Genomic DNA, 25,041 nt, shown 5'->3' with positions numbered 1-25,041 from the left:
TCTTGAAACTTGTGAGTTTTGGTTGGAGTCCGCATACCTTCTTGGGTGCTGTCTCTTGATTGATTCTTTGTATACTGAAAAGTGAAGAGAAAATGAAAGTTGCTCAAAAACAGAGAAGAGTGATAAAAATGACAAAGATGTGCCTTTGGGTAGGCAATAATAGAGATCTTTGGCAACTTAATCAAGAATATTATCATTGTAAAAGAGGATTTATAAGCCAGATTTCATGGACTAAATTATGACTGTGGATTATGATATACTAGAGATAGAAAGTATATGTGGGAGACATGGGTTTAACGAGGTGCCTCCCTCACTCCCATATTTTTTAAGGTGCAGAAACTTGAATATGTTTATATATTAGTGGAAAAGATAGTATCAAGTTTGAAAGAAGCTAAAAATAAAGAATGATGATAGATGGGATAATTCAGCAGGAATTCAAAGTTAGTGTATATGTATGTATGATACAGTGTACTCATGCAGGTAGGATTATCCTGAGTGCAAATGTTAAAGAAGAGGAAAGTGTGGCTGTGGATGTGGGTGATGGGAGATAACTGTAGGAATTGCTTTTAGGGGAGGGAGTATAGTAGTTGTGGGTCTCGGGCTTGCCCTCAGGGCATGTGGAATCTTCCTGGACCAGGGATCAAACCTGTGTCCCCTGCATTGGCTGGTGATTTCCTAACCACTGAAGCACCAGAGAAGTCTCCAGTTTTTCTTCTAAAGTCTAGTCCCTCTGATATGTGTTTTGCTACTTCTTTTGATTTCCATGCCTTCAGCTTTAGTCTGTATGTGTCTCTGGGTCTGAAGTGGGTCTTCTGAAGACAGGATATATACAGTTGTGGTTTTTCTATCCAGCCAGCCAGTCTGTGTCCAGCAAATGGAACCTTCCATTGTACACAGGCTCCAGATTATGCAGGTTCAGTAGCTGCAGGGCATTGCCCCACAGCGTGTGGGATCTTAGTTTCCTGAGCGGGGACTGAATCCACATCCCCTGCATTGCAAGGTGTGTTCTTAACCACTGCACCGCCAGGGAAGTCCCAGCAGCATACATCTTTAGCTTATCTACCTTCAAGTGATATCATGCCACTCCTGTAAGAACTTCATAGTAGTTTATTTACATTTCTCCCCATCCTGTCCTTTCTGTTAGTGTTTTCATGCAGTTTACTTATACTTGTTATAAACTCTTGTTATTATTTTTTTTAAATAGTTATCTTAAAGAGACTTAAGTAATAAGAAACAAGTATATATTTACCCTTGTAGTCATCATTTCTGTTGCTCTTCCTTCCTTTGAATTGATCCATATTTCAGTCTAGTATAATTTTTCTTCTATCTGAAGGCTTTTCTTTAACATTCTTTCAGCTTTTTATGTCTCTTCATTTCACCTTTTTTTTTTTTTTACATTTTAAAATTTATTTTAATTGGCACATAATTATAATATTGTGGTTTTTGCCATACATTAATATGAGTCAGCCATAGGTATACATGTGTCCCCTCCTTCTGAACCCCCTGCCCACCTCCCTCCCCACCCGATCCCTCCAGGTTGTCCCAGAGCACCAGCTTTGGGTGCCCTGCTTCATACATCAAACTCGCACTGTTGTTTCTTTTACATATGATAATGTATATGTTTCAGTGCTGTTCTCTCAAATCATCCCACCATCTCCTTCTCCCACTGAGTCCAAAAGTCTGTTCTTTTTTTGTGTGTCTGTAATTATTTTATTTTTATTTATTTATTTTAAATTTAATTTTATTTTTTAACTTTACAATATTGTATTGGTTTTGCCATATATCGAAATGAATCCACCACAGGTATACATGTGTTCCGCATCTGGAACCCTCCTCCCTCCCCATACCATCCCTCTGGGTCATCCCAGTGCACCAGCCCCAAGCATCCAGTATCGCGCATTGAACCTGGACTGGCGACTCGTTTCATATATGATATTATACATATTTCAATGCCATTGTCCCAAATCATCCCACCCTCTCCCTCTCCCACATATCTGTGTCTCATTTGCTGTCCTGTACGTAGAATTATTGCTACCATCTTTCTAGATTCCATATACATGCATTAATATATGGTATTTGTCTTTCTCTCTCTGACTTCACTCTAAACAGGCTCTAGGTTCATCCACCTCATTAGAACTAACTCAAATGCATTCCTTTTTATAGCTGAGTAGTAGTCCATTGTGTATATGGACCACAACTTCCTTATCCATTCATCTGCTGATGGACATCTAGGTTGCTTCCATGTCCTAACTATTGTAAATAGTGCTACAGTGAACTTTGGGGTACATGCATCTGTTTTAATTCTGATTTCCTCAGAGTATATGCCCAAGAATGAGATTGCTGGGTTGTATGATATTTTTATTTCTAGTTTTGAAAGGAATCTCCATACTCTTCTCCATAGTGGTTGTATAAGTTTGCATCAGTGTAAGAGGGTTCCCTTTTTGCCACACCCTCGCCACCATTTATTGTTTAGAATTTTTGATGATGACCATTCTGACCCATGTGAGATGATGCCTCATTGTGATTTTGATTTGCATTCTCTAATAATGAGTGATGTTGAGCATCTTTTCTTGTGTTTATTAGCCATCTGTATGTCTTCTTTTGGAGAAGGCAATGGCACCCCACTTCAATACTCTTGCCTGGAAAATCCCATGGACGGAGGAGCCTGGTAGGCTGCAGTCCGTGGGGCCGCTAAGAGTCGGACAGGACTGAGTGACTTCACTTTCACTTTTCACTTTCATGCATTGGAGAAGGCAATGGCAACCCACTCCAGTGTTCTTGCCTGGAGAATCCCAGGGATGGGGGAGCCTGGTGGGCTGCCATCTATGGAGAAATGTCTGTTTAGGTCTTTTGCCCACCTTTTGATTAAGTTGTTCATTTTTCTTGTATTGAGCTTCATGAACTGTTTGTATATTTTGGAGATTAATCCTTTGTCAGTTGTTTTGTTTGCTATTGTTTTCTCCCATTCTGAGGGCTGTCTTTTCACCTTGTTTATAGTTTCCTTAGTTGTGCAAATGCTCTTAAGTTTAATTAGATCCCATTTGTTGATTTTTGTTTTTATTTCCATTATTCTGAAGTGAAAAAGATACTTTGACTTGATATAGAATTCTAGGTTGACAATTTGAAGTACTTTAAAGATATTGCTACTCTCTTCTTGCTTATGTTGTTTCTGATGAGAAATCTGCTCTTCCTTTTTTTCTCTGTGCATAAATGTCTTTTTTCCCCCCTTTATGGCTGCTATAAATTGTTCTTTGTTATTAGTTTTGAGCAGTTTGATTATGATATGCCTTGATGTGGTTTTCTTGTTTTGTTTTTGTACTAGGAATTCTCTAAGCTCCTTGGATTTTTAGTTTTCACTAACTTTAGTAAACTTTGACCTTTGTTTCTTCTGTCTCCCATTTATTTCAGGGACTCCAATAATATGAATGACAGGCTATTTATGGTTGTCCTATACGTCTCCATTGTTCTTTTCTGTTCTGAAATTCTTTTTTTCTGTGTGTTTCATTTTATATAGAAGTTAGGGATTGGAACCTAGTGTTTCAATTAAATTTTTTTCTTTTGCAGTCTAATCTCTGTTAATCCTATTCAGTGTAGTTTTTATTTTGACCATTGTAATTTTCACTTGTAGAATTTAAATTTTCATCTATTTTATGTCTGAGTTGTCTCTTACTTTTCAACCATGTGGAATAAATTTATGTTAACTTTCAATGTCCTTGTCTTCTGTTTGTTAAATCTGTGTCAGTGCTTTGATTGATAGCTTTTTCTCCTAATTAAGGGTTTTATTTTTTTTCTAGTTTGCATGTCTGACAGTCTTTAATTGGATACTAGATATTGAGAATTTTATTTTGTTCCATGGTAGATATTTTTGCATTCATGTAAGTATTCTTGAGTTTTGTTTTGGGAGACAGTTAACTGAATTGGAAACTGGTCCTTTTGATTCCTGTTGATATATGGCAGAAGCCAACACAATATTGTAAAGCAGTTATCCTCCAATTAAAAATAAATTTAAATTAAAAAAGGAGTTTTACTTTTTCAGTTCTAGATATATTTGTATTCCTGGAAGTATTCTTGAATTTTGTTTTGGGACAAGGTTAAATTAATTTAAAACTGGTCCTTTGGACTCTTGCCCTTAATATTTGTTGGGTGGACCCAGAGCAGCATTTAGTCTAGGGTTTATTTCCCATTCATGAAAAAGGACCTTTAATACTCTACCCACTGCTTTCATAATTATGAATTTTCCTAGTCTGGCTATTGGAACCTATTCCTATTACCAGGAATGCTGAATGCTGTTCCTCTAATTCTTTGAGATGTTATTTTCACGACTGCAGGTAGTTTCTGATTATTACTCAAGGGGAACTCTCTACACTTCTCTGGAATTCTTTCACTGTGCAGCTCTCCCCTCTTTAGCTGCCTTGGACTCTTAGCTATTTCTCTTTCATTGAGGAGTCCTTCATGCTCTGCGTAGGTTCACCCTCCTTGTATTGTAGTCTCGAATCTTTCTTGTGGCAGTAAGGCAAAGTTTGTTAGGAGAACTTTGTATATGCCAGGAATCTGACCTGGGCAAGAAATTTATCTTTTCTTCTTTGAGGCTTGCACACTATAGGTTCAATACATCATCTTAGCTGTAAATTAGGTTTATGTTGTCTAATTGTGGGTTGTCATTGCAAAAGAGCACATGATCACTATTTTTATTCTTCAAATGTAGGTAAATGTAATTTTCTGATTATAGTTTCTTAGATTATCAGTAAGTTATCCATTGAATAAGAAGAATTTCTCTAGATGTGTAGAATTATGACCTGATTATAGTGTTAATTTTTGTTTCTTTTTTTAGAATAAGTATGGGAATATTAGGGGCTTCCCTAATAGCTCAATTGGTAAAGAATCTGCCTGCAGTGTGAGAGATCTGGGTTCATCCCTGGGTTGGGAAGATCCCCTGGAGAAGGGAAAGGCTACCTATTCCAGTGTTCTGGCCTGGAGAATTCCACGGTCTGTATAGTCCATGGGATCCCAAAGATTTGGACACAACTGAGTGACTTTTACTTTACTTCACAGGAATATTAAGTTATGATGAATATTACTTTTATTATTTTTCTCACTGCTGCTGGGTCTTTGGTCAGGTATAGGTCTTTGGTCACTGCCATTGGCCATGATGGCATTGTAACACAGTATCTTTATAGTGATTTTTAGGGAAGCATTGAGGCTTTTATATTTATTATTTCTGTTTGTGTTGATTGCTTTGTGAAGGTCATTTGAAATAACATTTGAATCTTGGTGGTGTTATTTACAACAGCTTACTTGTTGTTAATATGTACTTATATTTCATATGCTCTTTGTCTGTCCTGTTCAAACAGAAGTAGTCCAGGGGATGAGTCTATCCACGTCTTGAGTGTTGATGAGAAGAACAAGTTAGGAGCCAAAATTATCAAGGCAGAGATGATGGGAAATATGGTAAGGCTTATATTTTGTTCTTTTGGAGAATAATTACTAAATATTTAACTTCTTACAAGTAATTTTGGCAGTTCCTAAGCTATGGGGATGTAGCATCTTTTGACAATAATGCTGCTTATTTATTCTTTGAAGAGAGTTCTGAGCACTCTTAAGAATAGTATTGTCTACTTCTAAGTAAACTAATTAGTCAAATTTTTGAAATTTATGATTTTAGGGAACTAAGTGCTTTAAAATTTTCTTTTTAGGTTGGATATTTGCTTTATTCTTCTTTCTATAACTTACTGAACATATTTGAGGGAAATACAGAAATGTCACTGTCTTCCTTCACTTTTCAGTCATATTTTATTAATAATGTGTTACTTTCTTAAATTTCCTTACTTAGGAACTTTAAAATTGAGCTACTAAAAAGAATGGTTACTTAATTTTTTCAAAATTTTAGGCAACATGTTTGTGCCTGACTGGGTTACATGCTTTGTGTAGCTCACTTAATTCCCATGATAATGTTGTGATTTGAGACTTAACCTGAGAATTGAATAGAAATGAGATTATTTGGTAAGAGTGGCATCTATCTATTTATTATTATCACATTCCTCTTATACAAATACATGTTACACTGCACATGGCGGAATGGCAAAGTCAGACAGCTTTCTGTGTCTTGAAAAAATTGATTCTTTTGTGGTCATATGTATGTACACATCTCAAATCCAAATATAAGTCATCTTAAGTAGTCTTCTGTTGCACTATCTATGTGACACTCTGTAGTAGAACAAAAAGTGAACAAACCTGATACTTCTATTTTTATCAGTGTGTATCTCTAATAAAAATCATATCTTGCATATGCTGCGCTCTCTCTGAATCTGATCCTTAATGACACTGAACTTAAGCTCAACCCAGAAATTAGCAAGCGAGACAGACCACCACCAACAGCAAGAAAATAACATTTGTGTTTTGAAAGCACAAATAAATTGGTTAAAATACTGAAAGGAAGGTAACCATGTTAGGAGATTAACATATGTTAAAAGAAGTGTTCTGTGTTCATGGAACCACTGCAGTGGAGAAAACTGTCTTTGCTTGTCATAGTATTCTATTCATTTAATTTATTTCATTGTGATTTATTGTTTTATATGTTAGTATTTTTTATAAATTTTTATAGATTTCCTAGAATAAAAATGAAATGCATTCAGTTTTTATCTAAATTACCTATCAACAGTAAATAAGGTATTATTTTAAATACTATGATGGCTTTCTTTTTATAAATAATTGAAATTCTGAGCATTGGAAGTTTATAGTATCTAAGGAATTATAAAAATTCCCTTCTTAAGGGTATGTATTTCTTTTATCTTCTCATAAAATATATGTCCTTGTAATTATTTACTACCAAAATATAAACAATTTCCATGAATATTTGAGAATTTTGTAACACAGATGAATTCATTAAAAAGTAATGCATTAGACTGTGAGCCTGGTAAGTGAATTTAGATGCTAGCTACTTGAATGTTTAGGGCTTCCCAGGTGGCTCAGTGGTAAAGAATCCACCTGCCAATGCAAGAGATGCAGCTTTGTTCCCTGGTCCGGGGATGATCCCCTGTAGAAGAAAACCCACTCCAGTATTCTTGCCTGGAGAACCCCATGGACAGAGAGCCTGCAGGGCTACAGTCCAGGGGGTCACAGAATAGGGCATGACTCAATGACTGAACATCATCATCATCATATGAATTTGAAATATTCTACAAATCAATTAAACTATATATCACACCTGTTTTTCTTATCTTTTCTATTTGAAGGAATTAGCTGAACAACTTAAAGCCCAACTTGATAAGGCAAATAAATTCCAAGACACTGTAACACAGATGTCATCAAAAAAATCTAGGGTAGAGGTAAGTAATAATAGTTTGATTATAGGTAGCCAATTACTTTGTGTAATACTTCTGCTTGGCAGTGGTACTATTTAATGTTAAATGTGTCTGTATCTCTTACTGATGTGTTTGTATATGTTTATGGTTGTTTGCTTGTTTTTAATATTTATTTTCATATGTATTCTCTTATCTTATACCATTGTGTCCTGATGGACAAAAGCCTATGTCTAGGGTCAAGGGGGCCTGGTTTTATTCTGGGCTCTGCCATTTACTGACTGACCTTGCACAAGTCAAACTGGTCATTAACTTCTTTCTGTCCAGAATGAGACACTTGAATTTGGTATCCCTCTCATGTAAAATATTTTGTTTTAGGATTCGTTTGCCTATCTATTGGTCAATAAAACAGATAAAAAACATCTGTCTTTGCAGAGTATTATTTGAACAGGAAGAGAAAGATAATAAACTGATAAAGATAAAGGTAATAAACTATATAGCATAGTAGAAAGTTACATATCCTGAGCAGGGTAGAGGGAATCTTGAGTGTCAGGTATGCTGTATGTTTATGTGTGTGTGTCTTGGGATGCACAGGCTAATTCTCATTAGAAAAGTGACGATGAAGCAAGGACTTGAAGTAAGTTAAACAGTGATCTCTGTGTATCTGAGTGAAGAGCACTGTAGACGTAAGGAACAGAAGATTGGATGCATGTCCAGTATTTAGACAAAATAGCAAGGAGACCAGTGTTGCTGGAGTGAAATGAGTGAAAGAGAAGAAAGTGGAAGATCCAGATTAGACAGTCTGTGGGAGGCCAGATCATGTTAAGCTTAAAAGTTAAGGAAGTAGGTTTTTATTCTGGGTGAGAAGTAAAGCTGTTTCAGATTTTTGAGCAGAAAATGTATTTTGACAGAACCATCCTGGCTTTTTTGTTAAGAGTAGATTGAAGGAGAATAGGGCAAACATGGGGTCTAGTTAAGCTTTTGCATTAATACACATAAGAAAGAACAGTGAACTGGACTAAGATAGTAGCTGAAGAGATGTTTGAAGTAATTAGATTTTTTATATGCATAAATGTTTTCCGTGTATATTTTGAAGGAGAGCTGACTTGATTATTGTGATGGTTTAGATGAGAGAGGAATATGAATTAGTGTTGAGAATCTTTGTATCCATAGTCATCAAAGGTATTTTCTGTTTTGGCAATGTCTTTGTCTGGTTTTGATGATCAGGGTGATGGTGGCTTTATAGAATGAATTTAGGAGTGTTTCAAGACCTCGTCAATCTTTTTGAAGTGTTTGAGAAGGATCACTGTAAGCTCTTATTTGTGTATCTGGCAGAATTTCCCAGTGAAACCATCTGGTCCTGGACTTGTTTTTTGCAGGAAGGATTTTTATTTTTACAGATTTGATTTCAGTTCTAGTGAAATTCATCAGTCTTTTCCAAATTATCTACTACTTTTTTGTTCAGTTTTGGTAGGCTGTGTGTTTCTAGAAACTTGTCCAATTCTTCTAGGTTGTACACTTTGTTGGCATGTAATTGTTCATAGCATTTTCTTTTGGTACTTTTGTATTCTGCAATATTGGTTGTTATTTCTCCCATTTTATTTCTTCTTATTATTTGGGGGTGAGGTCCTCTCTTTTCTTAAAGTTATTGGTCAGAGATTTGTTGATTTTGTTTATTCTTTCAAAGAACCAGCTCTGGGTTTTATTGATATTTTTATATTTTTTAAAAAATCCTTTATTTATTTTCTGACCTTTATTATTTCCTTCCTTATCCTATCTTTAGGTTTTATTTGTTTGTTGTGTAATTCTTTTAGGTGGCAAGTTGTGTTCCTTATTTGTGATTTTTCTTGTTTTTTGAGAAAGGCTTGTATTGCTGTGAACTTCTCTGTGCTTTGCCTGCATCCCATAGATTTTCTATGGGTGTGTTTTCATTGTCATTTATCTCAAGATATTTTTTAACTTCCTCTTGATTTCATCATGACCCTTAATTTTTAAGTGGTATGTTGTTTAGTCTCCATATTGTTTTTTTCCTGGTTTCTCACTCAGTATTTGATTTCTAGTTTCATGCAGTTGTGGTCAGAAAAGATGCTTGAAATAACTATTATACTCAAATTTCTTGAGGATTGTTTGTGTCTTAGTTTATAGTGAATTCTAGAGAGTGTTCTATTTATACTTGAAAAGAATTTGTATTTTTTGTTTGTTTGTTTTTATATAGAGTCCTGAAAACATAAATGACGTTTAAGTGTTCTATTGTATCATTTAGAATCTCTGTTGCCTTATCAATTTTCTGTTTGGAAGATCTGTCCATTAATAGGAGTTCTGCATTAAGTCTAATACTATTTTTGTATTCCCATCATTTTCTCTCTTTATGTCTGTTAGTATGTTTATTACTTTGGGTGTTCCTATATTGGTTGCCCATATGTTAATGAGTGTCAAGTCCTCTTCTTTTATAGATCCTTTTATTATTATATGGGCTTCCCTTGTGGCTCAGCTGGTAAAGAACCTGCCTGCAGTGCAGGAGACTTGAGTTCGATCCCTGGGTTGGGAAGATCCCCTGGAGAAGGGAAAGGCTACCCACTCCAGTATTCTGGCCTGGAGAATTCCATGGACTGTATAGTCCATGGGGTCGCAAAGAGTGAACATGACTGAGCGACTTTCACTTTCATTTTATTATTATATAGGGTTCTTCTTAATCTCTCTTTATATCCATTGCTTTAAAGTCTATTTTGTTTGAGAGGAGTATTGGTACTCTGCTTTCTTGCAGTTATGTTTGCATGAGCTGTCATTCTCCAACCCATCATATTCCATCTATGTGTGTCTTTTGCCCTAAAGTTGGTTTTCTGCAGGTAGTTTATTGTAGGCTCTTCTTTTATCATCTAGTCAGCCTTTCTGTGTCTTTTTTTTTTTTTATCTTTTTATTGAAGGATAATTGCTTTACAGAATTTTGTTGTTTTCTGTCAAACCTCAACATGAATCAGCCATAGGTATACATATATCCCCTCCCTTTTGAAACTCCCTCCCATCTCACTCCCCATCCTACCCTCTAGGTTGAAACAGATCCCCTGTTTGAGTTTCCTGAGCCACACGGCAAATTCCCATTGGTTATCTATTTTACATATAAGTTTGCATGTTACTCTTTACATGCGTCTCACCCTCTCTTCCCCTCTCCCCATGTGCATAGTTTGTTCTCTATGTCTGTTTCTCCCTTGCTGCCCTGTAAATAAATTCTTCAGTACCATATTTCTAGATTCCATATATATGTGTTAGAATATGATATTTATCCTTCTCTTTTAGATTCACTTCACTCTGTATAGTAGGTTCTAGGTTCATCCACCTCATCAGAACCAACTCAAATCTGTTCCTTTTTATGGCTGAGTAATAGTCCATTGTGTACATGTACCCAAACTTTTTTTATCCATTCATCTGTTGATGGACATCTAGGTCGCTTCCATGTCCTAGGTATTGTAAATAGTGCTGCAGTGAACAATGGGATACATGAGTCTTTTTCAGTTTTGGTTTCCTCAGGGTATATGCCTAGGAGTGGGATTGCTGGGTCATATGATGATTTTATTCCTAGTTGTTTAAGGAATCTCCATACTGTCTTCCATGGTGGATGCCTCAATTTACATTCCCACCAACAGTGCAAGAGCGTTCCCTTTCTCCACACCCTCTCCAGCATTTATTGTTTGTAGACTTTTTGATCATGGCCATTCTTACCATTGTGAGGTGATATCTCACTGTGGTTTTGATTTACATTTCTCTAATAGTGAATGATGTTGAACAGCTTTCCATGTGTTTGTTAGCCATTTGTATGTTTTGGAGAAATGTCTGCTTAGGTCTTTTCCCCACTTTTTGATTGGGTTGTTTGTTTTTCTAGCATTGAGTTGTATGAGCTGCTTGTGTATTTTGGAAATGAATCCTTTGTCAATTGTTTCCTTTGCTATTATTTTCTCCCATTCTGAGGGTTTTTTTTTTTTTTTTCCCCACCTTGCTTATAGTTGCCTTTGCTGTACAAAAGCTTTTAAGTTTATTTACTTTTGTTTTTATTGCCATTACTCTGGGAGGTGGGTCCTAGAGGATCTTGCTTTGATTTATGTCATCAAGTGTTCTGCCTATGTTTTCCTCCAAGAGTTTTATAGTTTCTGGTCTTAGATTTAGGTCTTTAATCCATTTTGAATTTATCTTTGTGTATGGTGTTAGGAAGTGTTCTAATTTCATCCTTTTACATATAGCTGTGCAGTTTTCCCAGCACCATTTGTTGAAGAGGCTGTCTTTGCCCCATTGTATATTCTTGCCTCCTTTGTCAAAAATAAGGTACCCATAGGTGTAAGGGTTTATTTCTGGGCTTTCTGTCTTGTTCCATTGGTCTGTATTTTGATGCCAGTACCATACTGTCCTGATGACTGTAGCTTTGTAGTATAATCTGAAGTCAGGAAGGTTGATTCCTCCATCTCCATTCTTCTTTCTCAAGACTGTTTTGGCTATTTGGGGTCTTTTGTGTTTCCATTTGAATTATGAAATTTTTTGTTCTAGTTCTGTGAAAAATGTCATTGGTAATTTGATAGGGATCACATTGAATCTGTAGATTGCATTTGGTAGTATAGTCATTTTCAGAATATTGATTCTTCCTACCAGAAACATGGAATATCTCTCCATTTGTTTATGTCATCTTTGATTTCTTTCATCAGTATCTTATAATTTTCTGTGTACAGTTCTTTTGTCTCCTTAGGTAAGTTTATTTCTAGATGTTTAATTCTTTTTGTTGCAGTGGTGAATGGGATTGATTCTTTAATTTCTCTTTCTGATTTTTCATTGTTAGTATATAGAAATGCAAGTGATTTCTGTGTATTGATTTTGTATTCTGCAGCTTTGCTAAATTCACTGATTAGCTCTAATAATTGTTTGATAACTATATTTATCTCTAGCAATTTTCTGATACTATCTTTAGGGTTCTCTGTGTACATTATCATGTCATGTACAAACAGTGAGAGCTTTACTTCTACTTTTCTGATCTCGATTCATTTTATTTCTTTTTCTTCTCTGATTGCTATAGCTAGGACTTCCAAAACTGTGTTGAATAATAGTGGTGGAAGTGGATACCCTTGTCTTGTTCCTGATCTTACGGGGAATGCTTTCAGTTTTTCACCCTTGAGAATAATGTTTATATGGCCTTTATTATATTGAGATAGGTTCCTTCTATGCCCATTTTTTAAGTAGTTTTAATTATAAATGTGTGTTGAATTTTGTCAAAGTCTTTTTCTGCATCTATTGAGATTACCACATGGTTTTTATCTTTCAATTTGTTAATATGGTATATCACATTAATTGATTTGCATATATTGAAGAATCCTTGCATCCCTGGAATAAACCCAAGTTGATCATGGTTAATGAGCTTTCTGATGTGTTGTTGAATTCTTTTTGATAAAATTTGTTGAGGATTTTTTCATTTATGTTCATCAGTGATATTGGCCTGTAGTTTTCTTTTTTTGTGTTGTCTGTGTCTGGTTTTGGTTTCAGGGTGATGGTGCCCTAGTAGAATGAGTTTATATGTGTTCCTTCCTCTGCAGTTTTTTGAAAGAATTTTAGAAATCCTTCTAATGCCTATCCAGGCATTAGCTCTTCTCTAAATGTTTGATAGAATTCTCCTGTGAAGCTGTTTGGTCCTGGGCTTTTGTTTTTGGGGAGATTTTTTGGTTACAGCGTCGATTTCAGTGCTTGTAATTGGGTTGTTCATAATTTCTATCTCTTCCTGATGCAGTCTTGGGAGGTTGAACTTTTTTAAGAATCTGTCCATTTCTTCCAGGTTATCTATTTTATTGCCATATAGTTGGTCATAATAGTCTCATAATCCTTTGTATTTCTGCATTTCTGTTGTAACCTTTCCTTTTTCATTTCTAATTTTGTTGATTTTATTCTTCTCTCTTATTTTCTTGATCAGTCAGGTTAAAGGTTTGTCAATTTTGTTTATCTTCTCCAAGAACCAGTTTTTAGTTTTATTAATCTTTAGTGTTGTTTCTTTCATTTCTTTTTCATTTATTTCTGCTTGGATCTTTATAATTTCTTTCCTCTGCTAATTATGAGTATTTTTGATTCTTTTCCCAGTTGTTTTAGGTGTAAAGTTAAGTTGTCCATTTGATGTTTTTCTTGTTTCTTGAGGTAGGATTGTATTGCTATAAACTACCCCTTACTACTGCTTTTGCTGCATCTCATAGGTTTTGAGTTGTCGTGTTTTCATTGTCATTTGTTTCTAGGAATTTTTTTATTTCCCTTTTGATTTCTTCAATAACCTGTTGGTTATTTAGAAACATATTGTTTAATCTCCATGTGTTGTGTTTTTTACAGTTCTTTTCTTGTAGTGGATATCTAGTCTTATAGCATTGTGGTCAGAAAAGATGCTTGATACGATTTCAATTTTCTTAAGTTTACTGAGGTTTGATTTGTGACCCAAGATGTGGGTCTATCCTGGAGAATGTTCTCTGTGCACTTGAGAAGAAGGTGTATTCTTCTGCATCTGGATGGAATGTCTTGAACATATCAGTGAGATCCATCTCATCTAATGTATCAATTAAGACTTGTATTTCCTTATTAATTTTGTTTGATGAGATACCCATTGTTGTGAATGGGGTGTTAAAATCTCCTACTATTATTGTGTTACTGTCAATTTCTCCTTTTATGTCTGTTAGTGTTTGTTTTATGTAGAGGTGCTCCTATCTTGGGTGCATAGGTATTTACAATTATATCTTCCTCTTGGATTGATCCCTTGATCATTATGTAGTGTCCTTTCTTATCTCTTGTAACATTCTTCATTTTAAGGTCTACTTTGTCTGATATGAGGATTGCTACCCCAACTTTCTTTTGCTTTCCATTTGCATGGAATGTATTTTTCCATCCTCTTTCAGTCCCTATGTCTTCTTGGGTCTGAAGTGGGTTTATTTTAGCCAGCATATATACGGGTCATGTTTTTGTATCCATTCAGCCAGTCTGTCTTTTGGTTGGAGCATTTAATCTGTTTACATTTAAAGTAATCATTGATATATATGTTCCTATTGCCATTTTCTTCATTGTTTGGGATTGATTTTGTAAATCTTTTTCTTCTCTTGCATTTCTTGACTATATAAGTCCCTTTAACATTTGTAGTAAAGCTGGTTTGGTGGTACTGAATTCTCTTAACTTTTGCTTGTCTGAAAAGTTTTTGATTTCTCCATCAGTTTAGAATGAGATACTTGGTTTTACTCTGGTACAGTAATCTTGGTTGTAGATTTTTCCCTTTCAGTACTTTACATATATTCTGCCATTTCCTTCTGGCTTGAAGAGTTTCTGCTGAAAGATCAGCTGGTAAATGTATGGGGTTTTCCTTGTATATTACTTGTTGCTTTTCTACTGCTGCTTTTAATATTCTTTCTTTGTGTTTAATCTTTTTAGTTTGATTAGTATGTGTCTTAGTGTGTTTCTCCTTTGGTTTATCCTGTATGGGACTCTTTGTGCCTCTTGGACTTGATTGACTATTTCCTTTTCCATGTTGGGGAAATGTTCATCTATAATCTCTTCAAAAATTTTCTCATACCCTTTCTTTTTCTCTTCTTCTGAGACCCCTATATTTTGAATGTTGGTGCATTTGATACTGTCCCAGAATTCGCTGAGGCTATCCTCAGTTCTTTTCATTCTTTTTACTTTTTCTGCTCTTCAGAAGTTATTTCCATGATTTTATCTTCCAGCTCACTGATTTGTTCTTCTGCTTCAGATATTCTGTTTTAGATTCCTTCTGCTGCTGCTGCTAAGTCGCTTCAGTCGTGTCTGACTCTGTGTGACCCCATAGACGGCAGCCCACTAGGCTCCTCTGTCCCTGGGATTCTCCAGGCAAGAATACTGGAATGGGTTGCCATTTCCTTCTCCAATGCATGAAAGTGAAAAGTGAAAGTGAAGTCGCTCAGTCGTGCCCGACTCTTAGCGACCCCATGGACTGCAGCCTACCAGGCTCCTCTGTCCATGGGATTTTCCAGGCAAGAGTACTGGAGTAGGTTGCCATTGCCTTCTCCATTGATTCCTTTGAGAGTACTTTTAATTTCAGTGATTGTGTTGTTTGTCTCTATATGGTTATTCTTTAATTCTTCTGGGTCTTTGTTAATTGATTCTTGCATTTTCTCCTTTCTGTTTTCAAGAATTTTTATCATCGTTTCTATCATTATACTGAATCCTTTTTCAGGTAGTTTGCGTATTTCCTGTTCATTTATTTGGACTTCTGTGTTTCTAGTTTGTTCCTTCATTTGTGCAGTATTTCTCTGCCTTTTCATTATTTTTTTAAAGCTTATTGTGTTTGAGGTCTTCTTTCCCCAGTCTTCAAGGTTGAATTATTTCTTCCTTTTGGTTTCTGCCCTCCTAAGGTTGGTCCAGTGGTTTGTGTAAGCTTTCTATAGGGTGAGATTTGTGCTGATTTTTTTTGTGTGTGCTTTTTCCTCTGATGGGCAAGGCTGAGTGAGGTAGTAATCCTGTCTACTGATGATTGGGTTTGTATTTTTTTTTGTTTGTTGTTTGGGTGAGGCGTCTTGCACAGGGTGGTTGGATGATGCCCGTTCTTGTGTTCAAGTGGTTTCATTTGTGGAAGTTCTAACTATTTGGTACTTCCTAGGGTTAGTTCTCTGGTAGTGTAGGGTCTTGGAGTTAGTGCTCCCGCTCTAAAGGCTCAGGGCTTGATCTCTTAGCTGGAGGTCTTCTGGAATCTGAGACTGAGCCACATGAGCTTTTTGCCAAGTTTCTTTTTGTTGTCCTGGTTTCCAGCATGCTGGGCTTTTTGTCAATTCCACTGTGCTGGATTTCTTTTGTGTTTGGCTTCTATAGCATGAGCTTTTGTCAAATTTGGCTTCTGCCATGCTTGGTCTCTGCCTTGCAGGTGCTGAGCTGAGGTTATTTCAGCCAGGTTACATTTGGGTCACGGCACCAGATATATTGGGGAAGTGTATAATTTCTTCAGTTCTGTATTGCAGCAGCAAAGATTTGAAACAGCAGACCAGTGTTAACAGCTTGGTTACAGCTCAGAGAGCACACTGTTACTTTTTCAAGCATCAGAACCTTCTGGTTTAGTTTCTTTTTGCTGCTCTCATCTCTTCAGATTTTCCACTGTTGACTTATCACTGTGGAAATTCTGCCATCACACTGCCTGAGCCTGCCCACCAGCCCGCAGCACCTCCCCAGGGTTGCCAGGCCCACACATCTCTTTTTGAGATCTTGGGTCTTCTTTACTTTCATTACTCTAAATTTTTTTTCATATAAATTTCTTATCCCTCTTTATTTGGTTGTTCTAGTAGGTTTTTATTTTTGTCCTTCACCTACAAGGTTGAAGGTATCTGTAAGCTGAGATATTCTTTAAAATATGACACTATTAATTAATACTAGTTGATTAATAGTGGAAATACATAATATTATGTGTGCATGTAAGATCGAAAATTTGGATGCATTTTTTTCCTTTTCTGTTTCAACAGGGAAAGTAAATCTCTAGTAATGAAATTGAAATAGTTTTTTAAATAATTAATTCTCTTTGGAGAGATAGACTGAAATGCAAATAATTTGCTTAGTCTTGTTTTGAATTGATTTTTAATGAAGTTGTTAGCTAGTATACCTTATGTCATTTTTTTATTAGGACCTTTTCAGGAAAATTCTGTTTTTATCATAGAATGCAGTTGGGTGTATATTTAATAAAAGTTCATGGGAATAACTTCTTTTGAAGAGTAGAAGTGAAAATCATTTGAGGGCGTTAATTGAAAGAATAGAAGTTACGTGGAATACCATTATGGTAGATAATTCAACAAGTTCATTCTGTCATTTAATTGCTTTCAAGATTTGGTAGGGTCTTTACTCTTTTTTTGTACCTTAAGCCTATACAGTCTTTGTCAGTATACTTCAGTTATGGTTTGAAGGGGACAAGATGTGGAATTTCAGTCTCCTTCTGCTATGATAGAATTGCTATTCTTTTTTTTTTTTTTAATTTTTTATTGTAGCATAGTTGATTAACAATGTTGTGTTAGTTTCTAGTGTAGAGCAGACTGATTCAGTTTATACATATACATGTGTCAATTCTTTTTGAAATTCTTTTCTGATTTAGTTTATTACCGAGTATTTAGCAGAGTTCCCTATGCTATACAGTAGTTCCTTGTTGATTATGTGTTTTAAAAGTAGTGCATATATGTCAGTCCCAAGCTCCCAATCTATCCCTTCTGCCTGCCTTTCCCTACTGGTAACCATCAGCTTGTTCTCTAAGTCTGTGAATCTGTTTCTGTTTTGTAAATAAATTCGTTGGTGCCCCCCTCTTTTTTTTTTTTTTTTAGGATTCCACATATAAGCAGTATTACATGTATTGTTCTTTCAGTGTCTAACTTATTTCACTCAGTATGACATTCTCTAGGTCTATCTGTTTTGCTGCAAATTGCATTTTTTTAAAATTGCTAAGTGATGTTCTACTCTATATGTGTATCATATGGTCTTTCCATGCTTTTGTTGATAGACATTTAGGTTACTTCCATGTCTTTGCTTTGTAAATAGTGGTGCAGTGTATATTGGGGTACAAGTGTCTTTTTGAATTATGGTTTTCTCAGGGTATATGCCCAGTAGTGGGATTGCTGGCTCATATGGTGATTCTTTTTTTTTTTTTTTTTTTGTGATTCTGTTTTTAGTTTTTAGAGGAATCTCCATACTTTTCTCCATAGTGGCTATATCAATTTACATTCCCACCAACAGTGCCTGCACTCTCTCCAGCTTTTACTATTTGCAGATTTTTTGATAATGGCTATTTTGACTGGTGTAAGGTGACATCTCATTGTAGTTTTGATTTGCATTTTTCTAGTAATTAGCTGTGTTCAGCATCTTTTCAAATGTGTCTCTTTACCATCTGTATGTTTTCTTTGGAGAAATGTCTGTTTAAGTCATCTACCCTTTTTTGATTTTGTTTGTGTGTGTGTGTTTTAATATTGAGCCACATAAGCTGTTTGTAAATTTTGGAGATTAATCCCTTACTGGTTTCATTGTTTGCAAATACTTTCTCCCATTCTGTTGGTTGTCTTATCATATTACTCTGGGAGACAGCCTCAGGAAGACAGTACTGTGATTTACTTTAAAGAGTGTTCTGCCTATGGTTTCCTCTAAGTCTTTTTATAGAATCTGGTCTTACATTTATGTTTTTAGTTGTGTTGAGTTTATTTTTGTGTATGGTGGTAAAGAATGTTCCAGTTTCCTTGTTTTACATGTAGCTGTCCTGTTTTCTTCGGGATATTTTTTGAAGAGAGTGTCTTCCTTCCCTTATATAGTCTTGCCCCCGTTGTAATAGATTAATTGGCCATAGGTGTGTGGGTTTATTTGTGGATTTTGTATCCTGTTCCATTCATCTGTATTTCTGTTTTTATGCCAGTACCATTTTTTGATGTCTGTAGCTTTGTAGTGTAGTCTGAAGTCAGGGATTCTGATTCCTCCAGCACCATTTTTCTTTCTCAAGATTCATTTTGCTTTTCACGGTCTTTTGTGTTTCCATACAAATAATTTTCTCTTCTTTTTGTTCTAAAAAAATGCCATTGGTAATTTGGTAGGAATTGCATTCAATCTTTATAGATTGACTTATGCAGTATTGTCATTTTGACAGTATTGATTCTTTCAAACCAAGAATGTGGTATATCTTCTCATCTGTTTGTATAATCTTTGATTTCTTTGATCATTGTCTTGTTTTTGAACTTTACGTCTATTGTCTCCTTAGGTTGCTTTATTCCTGCATGTTTGTTTCTTTTTCATGTGTTGATGAGATTGTTTCTTTAATTTCTCTTTCTGGTCTTTTGTTTTTAATGTGTAGATGTATAACAAATTTCTGTGTTTTAATTTTGTATACTCTAACTTTACCAATCATTGATGAACTCTACAAGTTCTCTGGTAGCATCTTTAAGATTTTCTATGTATAGTATCATGTCATCTGTAAACAGTGGCAGTTTAATTTCTTCTTTTCCAATCTGGATTTCTTTCATTTCTTTTTCTTCTTCAATTTCAGTGGCTTGGATTTCCAAAACTGTTGAATGAAAGTGGCAAAAGTGGACATCCTTGTCTTGTTACTCATTTTAGAGGAAATGCTTTCAGCTTTGCACCCATAAGTGTAATGTTGGCTGTAGGTTTGTCATAATTGGCTTTTATTATGTTCAGACATGTTTCATCTATGCCCACTTTCTGGAAGGTTTTCTTGTTTTTTAACATAAATGGGTGTTGAATTTTGTCAAAAGCTTTTTCTGTGCCTGTTGATATGTCTGTATGGTTTTTATTCTTAAGTTTGTTGATGTATCACTGATTAATGTGAAAATATTGAAAAATTTTTGTATCCCTGGGAGAAATCCCACTTGGTCACGGTGTATGATCCTTTTAATATTTTGTTGGATTGAGCTTGCTAGTATTTTGTTGAGGATTTTTGCATCTATGTTTATCAGTGATATTGGCCCATAATTTTCTCTTTTTCTGTAGTCATCTGTGTTTCATTTTGGCATGATGGTTGTGGTGGCTTCATAGAATGACTTTGGGACTGTTCCTTTGCAGTTTTTCGAAATAGTTTTAGAAGAATGATGTTAACTCTTTTCTAAATGTAGATATTAACTCTTCTCTAAATGTTTGGTAGAATTTGCCTATGAAGCCATTTGTTGCTGGAGTTTTGTTTGTTGGAAGATTTTTTATCATAATTTCAATTCATTACTTGTAATTAGTCTGTTCATATTTCCATTTCTACGATGGAAGAAGATTCTTGGGAGATTGTACCTTTCTAAGAATGTCTTCATTTCCTCTAGCTTGTCCATATTATTGACATCTAGTTGCTTGAGACAGTCTCTTACTAGCGTTTTAATTTTTGTGGTCCATTGTAACTTCTTCTTTTTTATTTCTAATTTTATTGATTTGAACCCACTCCCTCTTTCTTGATGCATCTGGCTAAAGATTTATCAATTTTGTTTTCAAAGAACCAGGTTTTAGTTTTATTGATCTTTAATTTTTTAAAATTTTCATTTCTGCCCTGATCTCTATTATTTCTTTCCTTCTACTAACTTTGAGTTTTGTTTGTTCCTCTTTTTCTGGTTGTTTTCATTGTAAGGTTAGGTTGTTTATTTGTGTTTTTTCCTTTTTCCTGCCTTAAGATTGTATTATCTTAAACTTCTCTCTTACAACTTCTTTTCTCACATCCCACATATTTTGAATGGTTGAGCTTCATTTTCCTTTGTCTCTAGATATTTTTTATTTCCTGCTTGATTTCTTCATTGATCCATTGGTTGTTTAGCAACATATTGTTTAGCCTCCATGTATTTATGTTTTTTAGATTTTTTTCTTGTGTTAATGTCCAATCTTATAGTGTTGTAAGAAAAGATGCTTGATACAATTTTAGTTCTGCTAAGTTTACTGAGGCTTGATATGTGATCCACAATGTGATCTCTGCTGGGGCATGTTCTTATGCAATTGAGAAGAAAATATATTCTACTGCTTTTGGATGCAGTTCTCTAAAAATACCAGTTAAGTCTATGCAGTGTAATCTGTCGTTTAAGGCTTGTATTTCTTTTTGATCTTCTGTCTGGATGATCTGTTAATTGAGGAAAGAGTTAACGTTTCCTAGTATTGTTGTTTTATCGATTTCTCCTTTTATGACTGTTAGTATTTGTATTATTGGGGTGCTCCTACAGTAGGTACATGTATATTTATATTGATCATTATGTAGTGTCCTTTCTTGTCTCTTGTAACAGTCTGTAATTTAAAGTCTGTTTTGTCTGATATGAGTATTGCTACTCGAGCTTTCTTTTGATTACCATTTGCATGGAATACCTGTTTCCATCTTCTTGCTTTCAGCTTGTATATGTTCCTAGATCTGAAGTAGGTCTTTGTAGACAGCATATATACTGATCTGTTTTTTAATATCCATTCAACCAGTCTTTGTTTTGGTTGGAGTATTTATCCCATTAACATTTAAGATAATTATTGATACATGTTTCCTGTTGTTATTGTTCTTCAGTCACTAAGTCGTGTCTGACTCTTGCAACCCCATGGACAGTGTAGCACGCCAGAGACCTCTGTCCTCCACTGTCTCCCAGAGTTTGCTCAAATTCTTGTTCATTGAGTTGGTGATGCTATCTAACAATTCATCCTCAGCCACCACCTTCCTTTTTTACCTTCAGTATTTTCCAGCATCAGAGTCTTTTCCAATGAGTCAACTCTTTGCATCAGGTGGCCAAAGTATTGGAGCCTCATGCTGTTGAAAATCTGAGCCATAACTGCCACCCCCTAACCCCCCTGTCCCTCGGAGACCCTCTAATATTAATAGGGACGTCTGGTCCAGTCTCTTATGAGGTCACTGTTTCTTCTCCTTTGTCCTGGTATGCATGAGACCCTGAGTGCTCCCTTTAAAAATGGAATTTCTGTTTCCCGCAGTACTGTTAAATCACTGAAGATTTGCCTTCAGAACAAAATTTCTTGGGGTCTCCTCCCATTGCCAGACCTGCAGGCTGGGAAGCCTGATTAATGACTCAGGACTTTCACTCCTATTAGAGAACTTCAGTAGTATAATTTTTTTTACACTTTGTGGGTTGGCCCACCCAGTGGGTATGGGATTTGATTTTATTGCTTCTGCGCCCCTCGTTCCATCTCATTGTAGCTTCTTTGTCTTTGGGTTTAGGGTGTCTTTTTTGGTAGATTTCAGCATTTTTTTTTGGTCAATCATTCTTCAGCAATTACTTGTGATCTCAAAATTTCTGTAATAAGGGTTGAGCCCACATCTTTCTACTCTGCCATGTTGTCGACAAGCCAGGATTTTTAAATTGAAAAAACATTTGTTAAATATAATGTCTGCTCTTAGGTAATGGGCACTCTCATACAGTGCCTGTTTGAACCATTGATATTTTGTCATCTTTTATATTATCTAAATGAAAGCTTAATTTGATGTTTGTGTCTGTGATTATTTTAAAAGTTAAGTAAACTTTGGATATTTTTTCCCACCTTTTCCCTGAAAAGATTATGATCACTTTACACTATAGTAGATAATGAAAGTTCAGGATGCTTTAGATAATCCATAATATTATGTGAAAATAAAATCATTTTATGCTTTTTTTGGCTATTAAATATAAGCATTCAGTATTTTTTTCAATATTTTCAGTTGTTACCTCTAAAACTTTATATAGGATGAAGATCAGGAAGAAGTGATCCTTGTCAGAACAGATCATTCCGGAAGAGTCTGGCCTGTAAACACACCAGGAAAACAAGAAGGAAGAAGGAAAAGACAGAATGTATGTTTAACATATATCTTTTGTTTATTACTTTAGAATTCCTTTTTTCCCCTTTGTATCAGATTTACAGTTAATCCTTTAACCACCTGAGTTTGAATTGCTCAGGTCCACTTATACACAGAACTTTTTCAATAAATTATATAATGTAGTACTACATATCTGTGGTGGTTTGAACCTATGGATATGGAGTATAGTTAAAGGATCAGCTATAATCTGATACAGAGGGGAAAAAAGGAATTCACTGCCCCTAACCTTTGCATTGTTCAAGGGTCAACTGTCCTTTGAAATATTTTTAGACATGTAGTTCAATAATGCAAACGCTGTTGGTCTTTCATTGTTCAGTAGTATATGACTCTTTGTAGCCTCATGTACTGTATGTAGCCTGCCAGGCTCCTCTGTCCATGGCATTTCCCAGGCAGGAATATTGGAGTGGGTTGCTGTTTCCTTCTCCAGGGGATCTTAACAACCTAGGAATCAAACCCGCATCTCCTACATTGGCAGGCGGATTCTTTACCCTGAGCCACCAGCGAAGCCCAATGCAAACATTAAAAGGCAGTAAATATATTACTTCTAATTATATCCCTTTGCCTTTTACAAAATGTTATCTAATTCAACAGCAGATGTGAACATTGAATTTTTAAGGAAGGCTTAATTTTAACGTTTATTTCTTTGACATTGTTTCTAGCTTCTTTTTACATACTCATCATAGCTCTTAGGGAAAACCTTAGTCCCATACATCTCTTATCTGTGTTTGATCCTTTATAAACTTAATTTTTTCTGCCTTCTAGCTGCTGCGGTTAATTTATAGCACTGCCTTGAGGCTCTTAAAATGGCAAAAACAACATATTCAATTTTCTCAAGTTAGATTTTTTGTTTCAAATTTGAAAGATCTTATAAGCAGTAATTAAGTACACAAAAGAGTCATTTAGAATCTTTCTGTCAAATGTTTATAATCTGCCTGTTGAGTGCAAACAGAAATGGGATAGACACCTCTTCTGATGAAATGGGAGGTATTCGGGTTTTGCAAGAAAGATGTCATAGGAAAATAGTAAAGGTTTGAATTGTATGAGATGACAGAACTGGCTTGGGGTTCATAGACCCATTGCCAGATGGCATTCAGTCGTGTTCTTGAGTTGCTTACTACTGAGTAATCTAGGTACAGGAGTAAAGAGGTAGACACATTCATTTGGCGCTGAGGTTTGCTTTTTGAGTATAATGAAAAGATAAGGGGACCAGAAAGAGATTTGCATCCAAGGAATGATTGAAGTCATAGAACGTGGGATACAAGGTTGTGAAGATGAGAATAGTAACATGGGCATAAAATAAGAGGGTGGTTCCAAAGAAGTTAACAGCAGGATTTATTTGGATAAGGGAATTTGAGATCAGTGTTGAGGAGGTAATTTGATTTGGTAGGTAATACGTAGCACTTTTCTTTCCCACTGATAGGTATGGAACCAACTGAAAGGAAAACCCAGAATTGTTTAGATGAGAGTCAGAATATCAGCTTTGCTTCTGATACAGCTGTTTGAAGTAGATTTGCTTAAAACCTCACTTTTGTTTTTGATATACTTTCTCAATCTCTGGATAACTCCTAACTTAACTCTACAATGATAGGGATTTTTTACTACAAGGAGGGGAGAGAAAGCATAAAGCAATTCTGCCCTTTGCCTAAAACTCAGAAATCAGATACTTTCATGCTTCCATCCCTTGGGAAGAGGAAGGTAATGGTACAGAAGAGGTAGGTAGTGTCATTTTAATGGAAATTCTTCCACATGGATGCAGAATAGAAAGAAACTAGAAGGAAGGATTATGATATATATTGGGATTTTTACTTTTAATGTCAGATTTATAGGTAGTTTATTAAAATACTTCAGACTTGTGTTTTCACTAAACTTACAGTGTTCATTTTGTCATAGGTTTCAACTCATGAGGAAAAAGAAAGGGTCAGATACTTTCATGATGATGATAACTTAAGCCTAAATGATTTAGTCAAGAATGAAAAGATGGGAACAGCAGAAAGTCACAACAAACTTTTTATGAGAATGACATCTAAGGTAAGATATATTGCTGGGATACCTTTGAATTTTGAGAAATTCCATCTACTCAGTCTACAGTGATATACTTTGCAGAGATAGCTGGTTCTCTCTAGACTTTGTTTTATTAAATTAAATCCTTTCTGAGACACATTAGAAACCTGCATTTTAGAATTGATGTGATTGGGCAGTATACTTTAGGGATTTAGTTTTTTTTAAAATAAGAATTCTGGGTTAATTTTATAATGTATTCTATGAAAATGTTAATTATATATTTGCTCTACCATTTAAGAGAACATTTGGGGCAAGACTTTTAATGTTGACAGCATACTTGCTAGTTAGATTACCAGTCTGTTTTGTCTTGATGTTTCATCGGTTCTTCATAATTATGCCACAGGTGTATAATTAAAGTAATATATATTATAAAAAATATTATAAAGA

General features: G+C 35.3%; 1 protein-coding gene across 3 annotated transcripts in view; it reads left to right on the top strand.

Moving 5' to 3' along the window:
- CWF19L2 (CWF19 like cell cycle control factor 2) overlaps window positions 1-25,041 on the top strand; it is a 141,538-nt gene that overhangs the window by 63,874 nt on the left and 52,623 nt on the right. For all 3 annotated transcript variants that reach the window (XM_025266959.3, XM_025266958.3, XM_025266960.3), the window contains 4 exons: window positions 5,352-5,448; window positions 7,233-7,325; window positions 22,463-22,567; window positions 24,484-24,621. In XM_025266959.3, coding sequence (XP_025122744.3) covers window positions 5,352-5,448; window positions 7,233-7,325; window positions 22,463-22,567; window positions 24,484-24,621 — 433 coding nt within the window. The remainder of the gene's footprint in view (window positions 1-5,351; window positions 5,449-7,232; window positions 7,326-22,462; window positions 22,568-24,483; window positions 24,622-25,041) is intronic.

The sequence above is a fragment of the Bubalus bubalis genome, chromosome 16, assembly GCF_019923935.1.
Source record: "Bubalus bubalis isolate 160015118507 breed Murrah chromosome 16, NDDB_SH_1, whole genome shotgun sequence".
Lineage (NCBI taxonomy): Eukaryota > Metazoa > Chordata > Mammalia > Artiodactyla > Bovidae > Bubalus > Bubalus bubalis.
The sequence above is the reverse complement of the archived record's forward strand: the minus strand, read 5'-3'. Positions and strand labels throughout refer to the sequence as shown.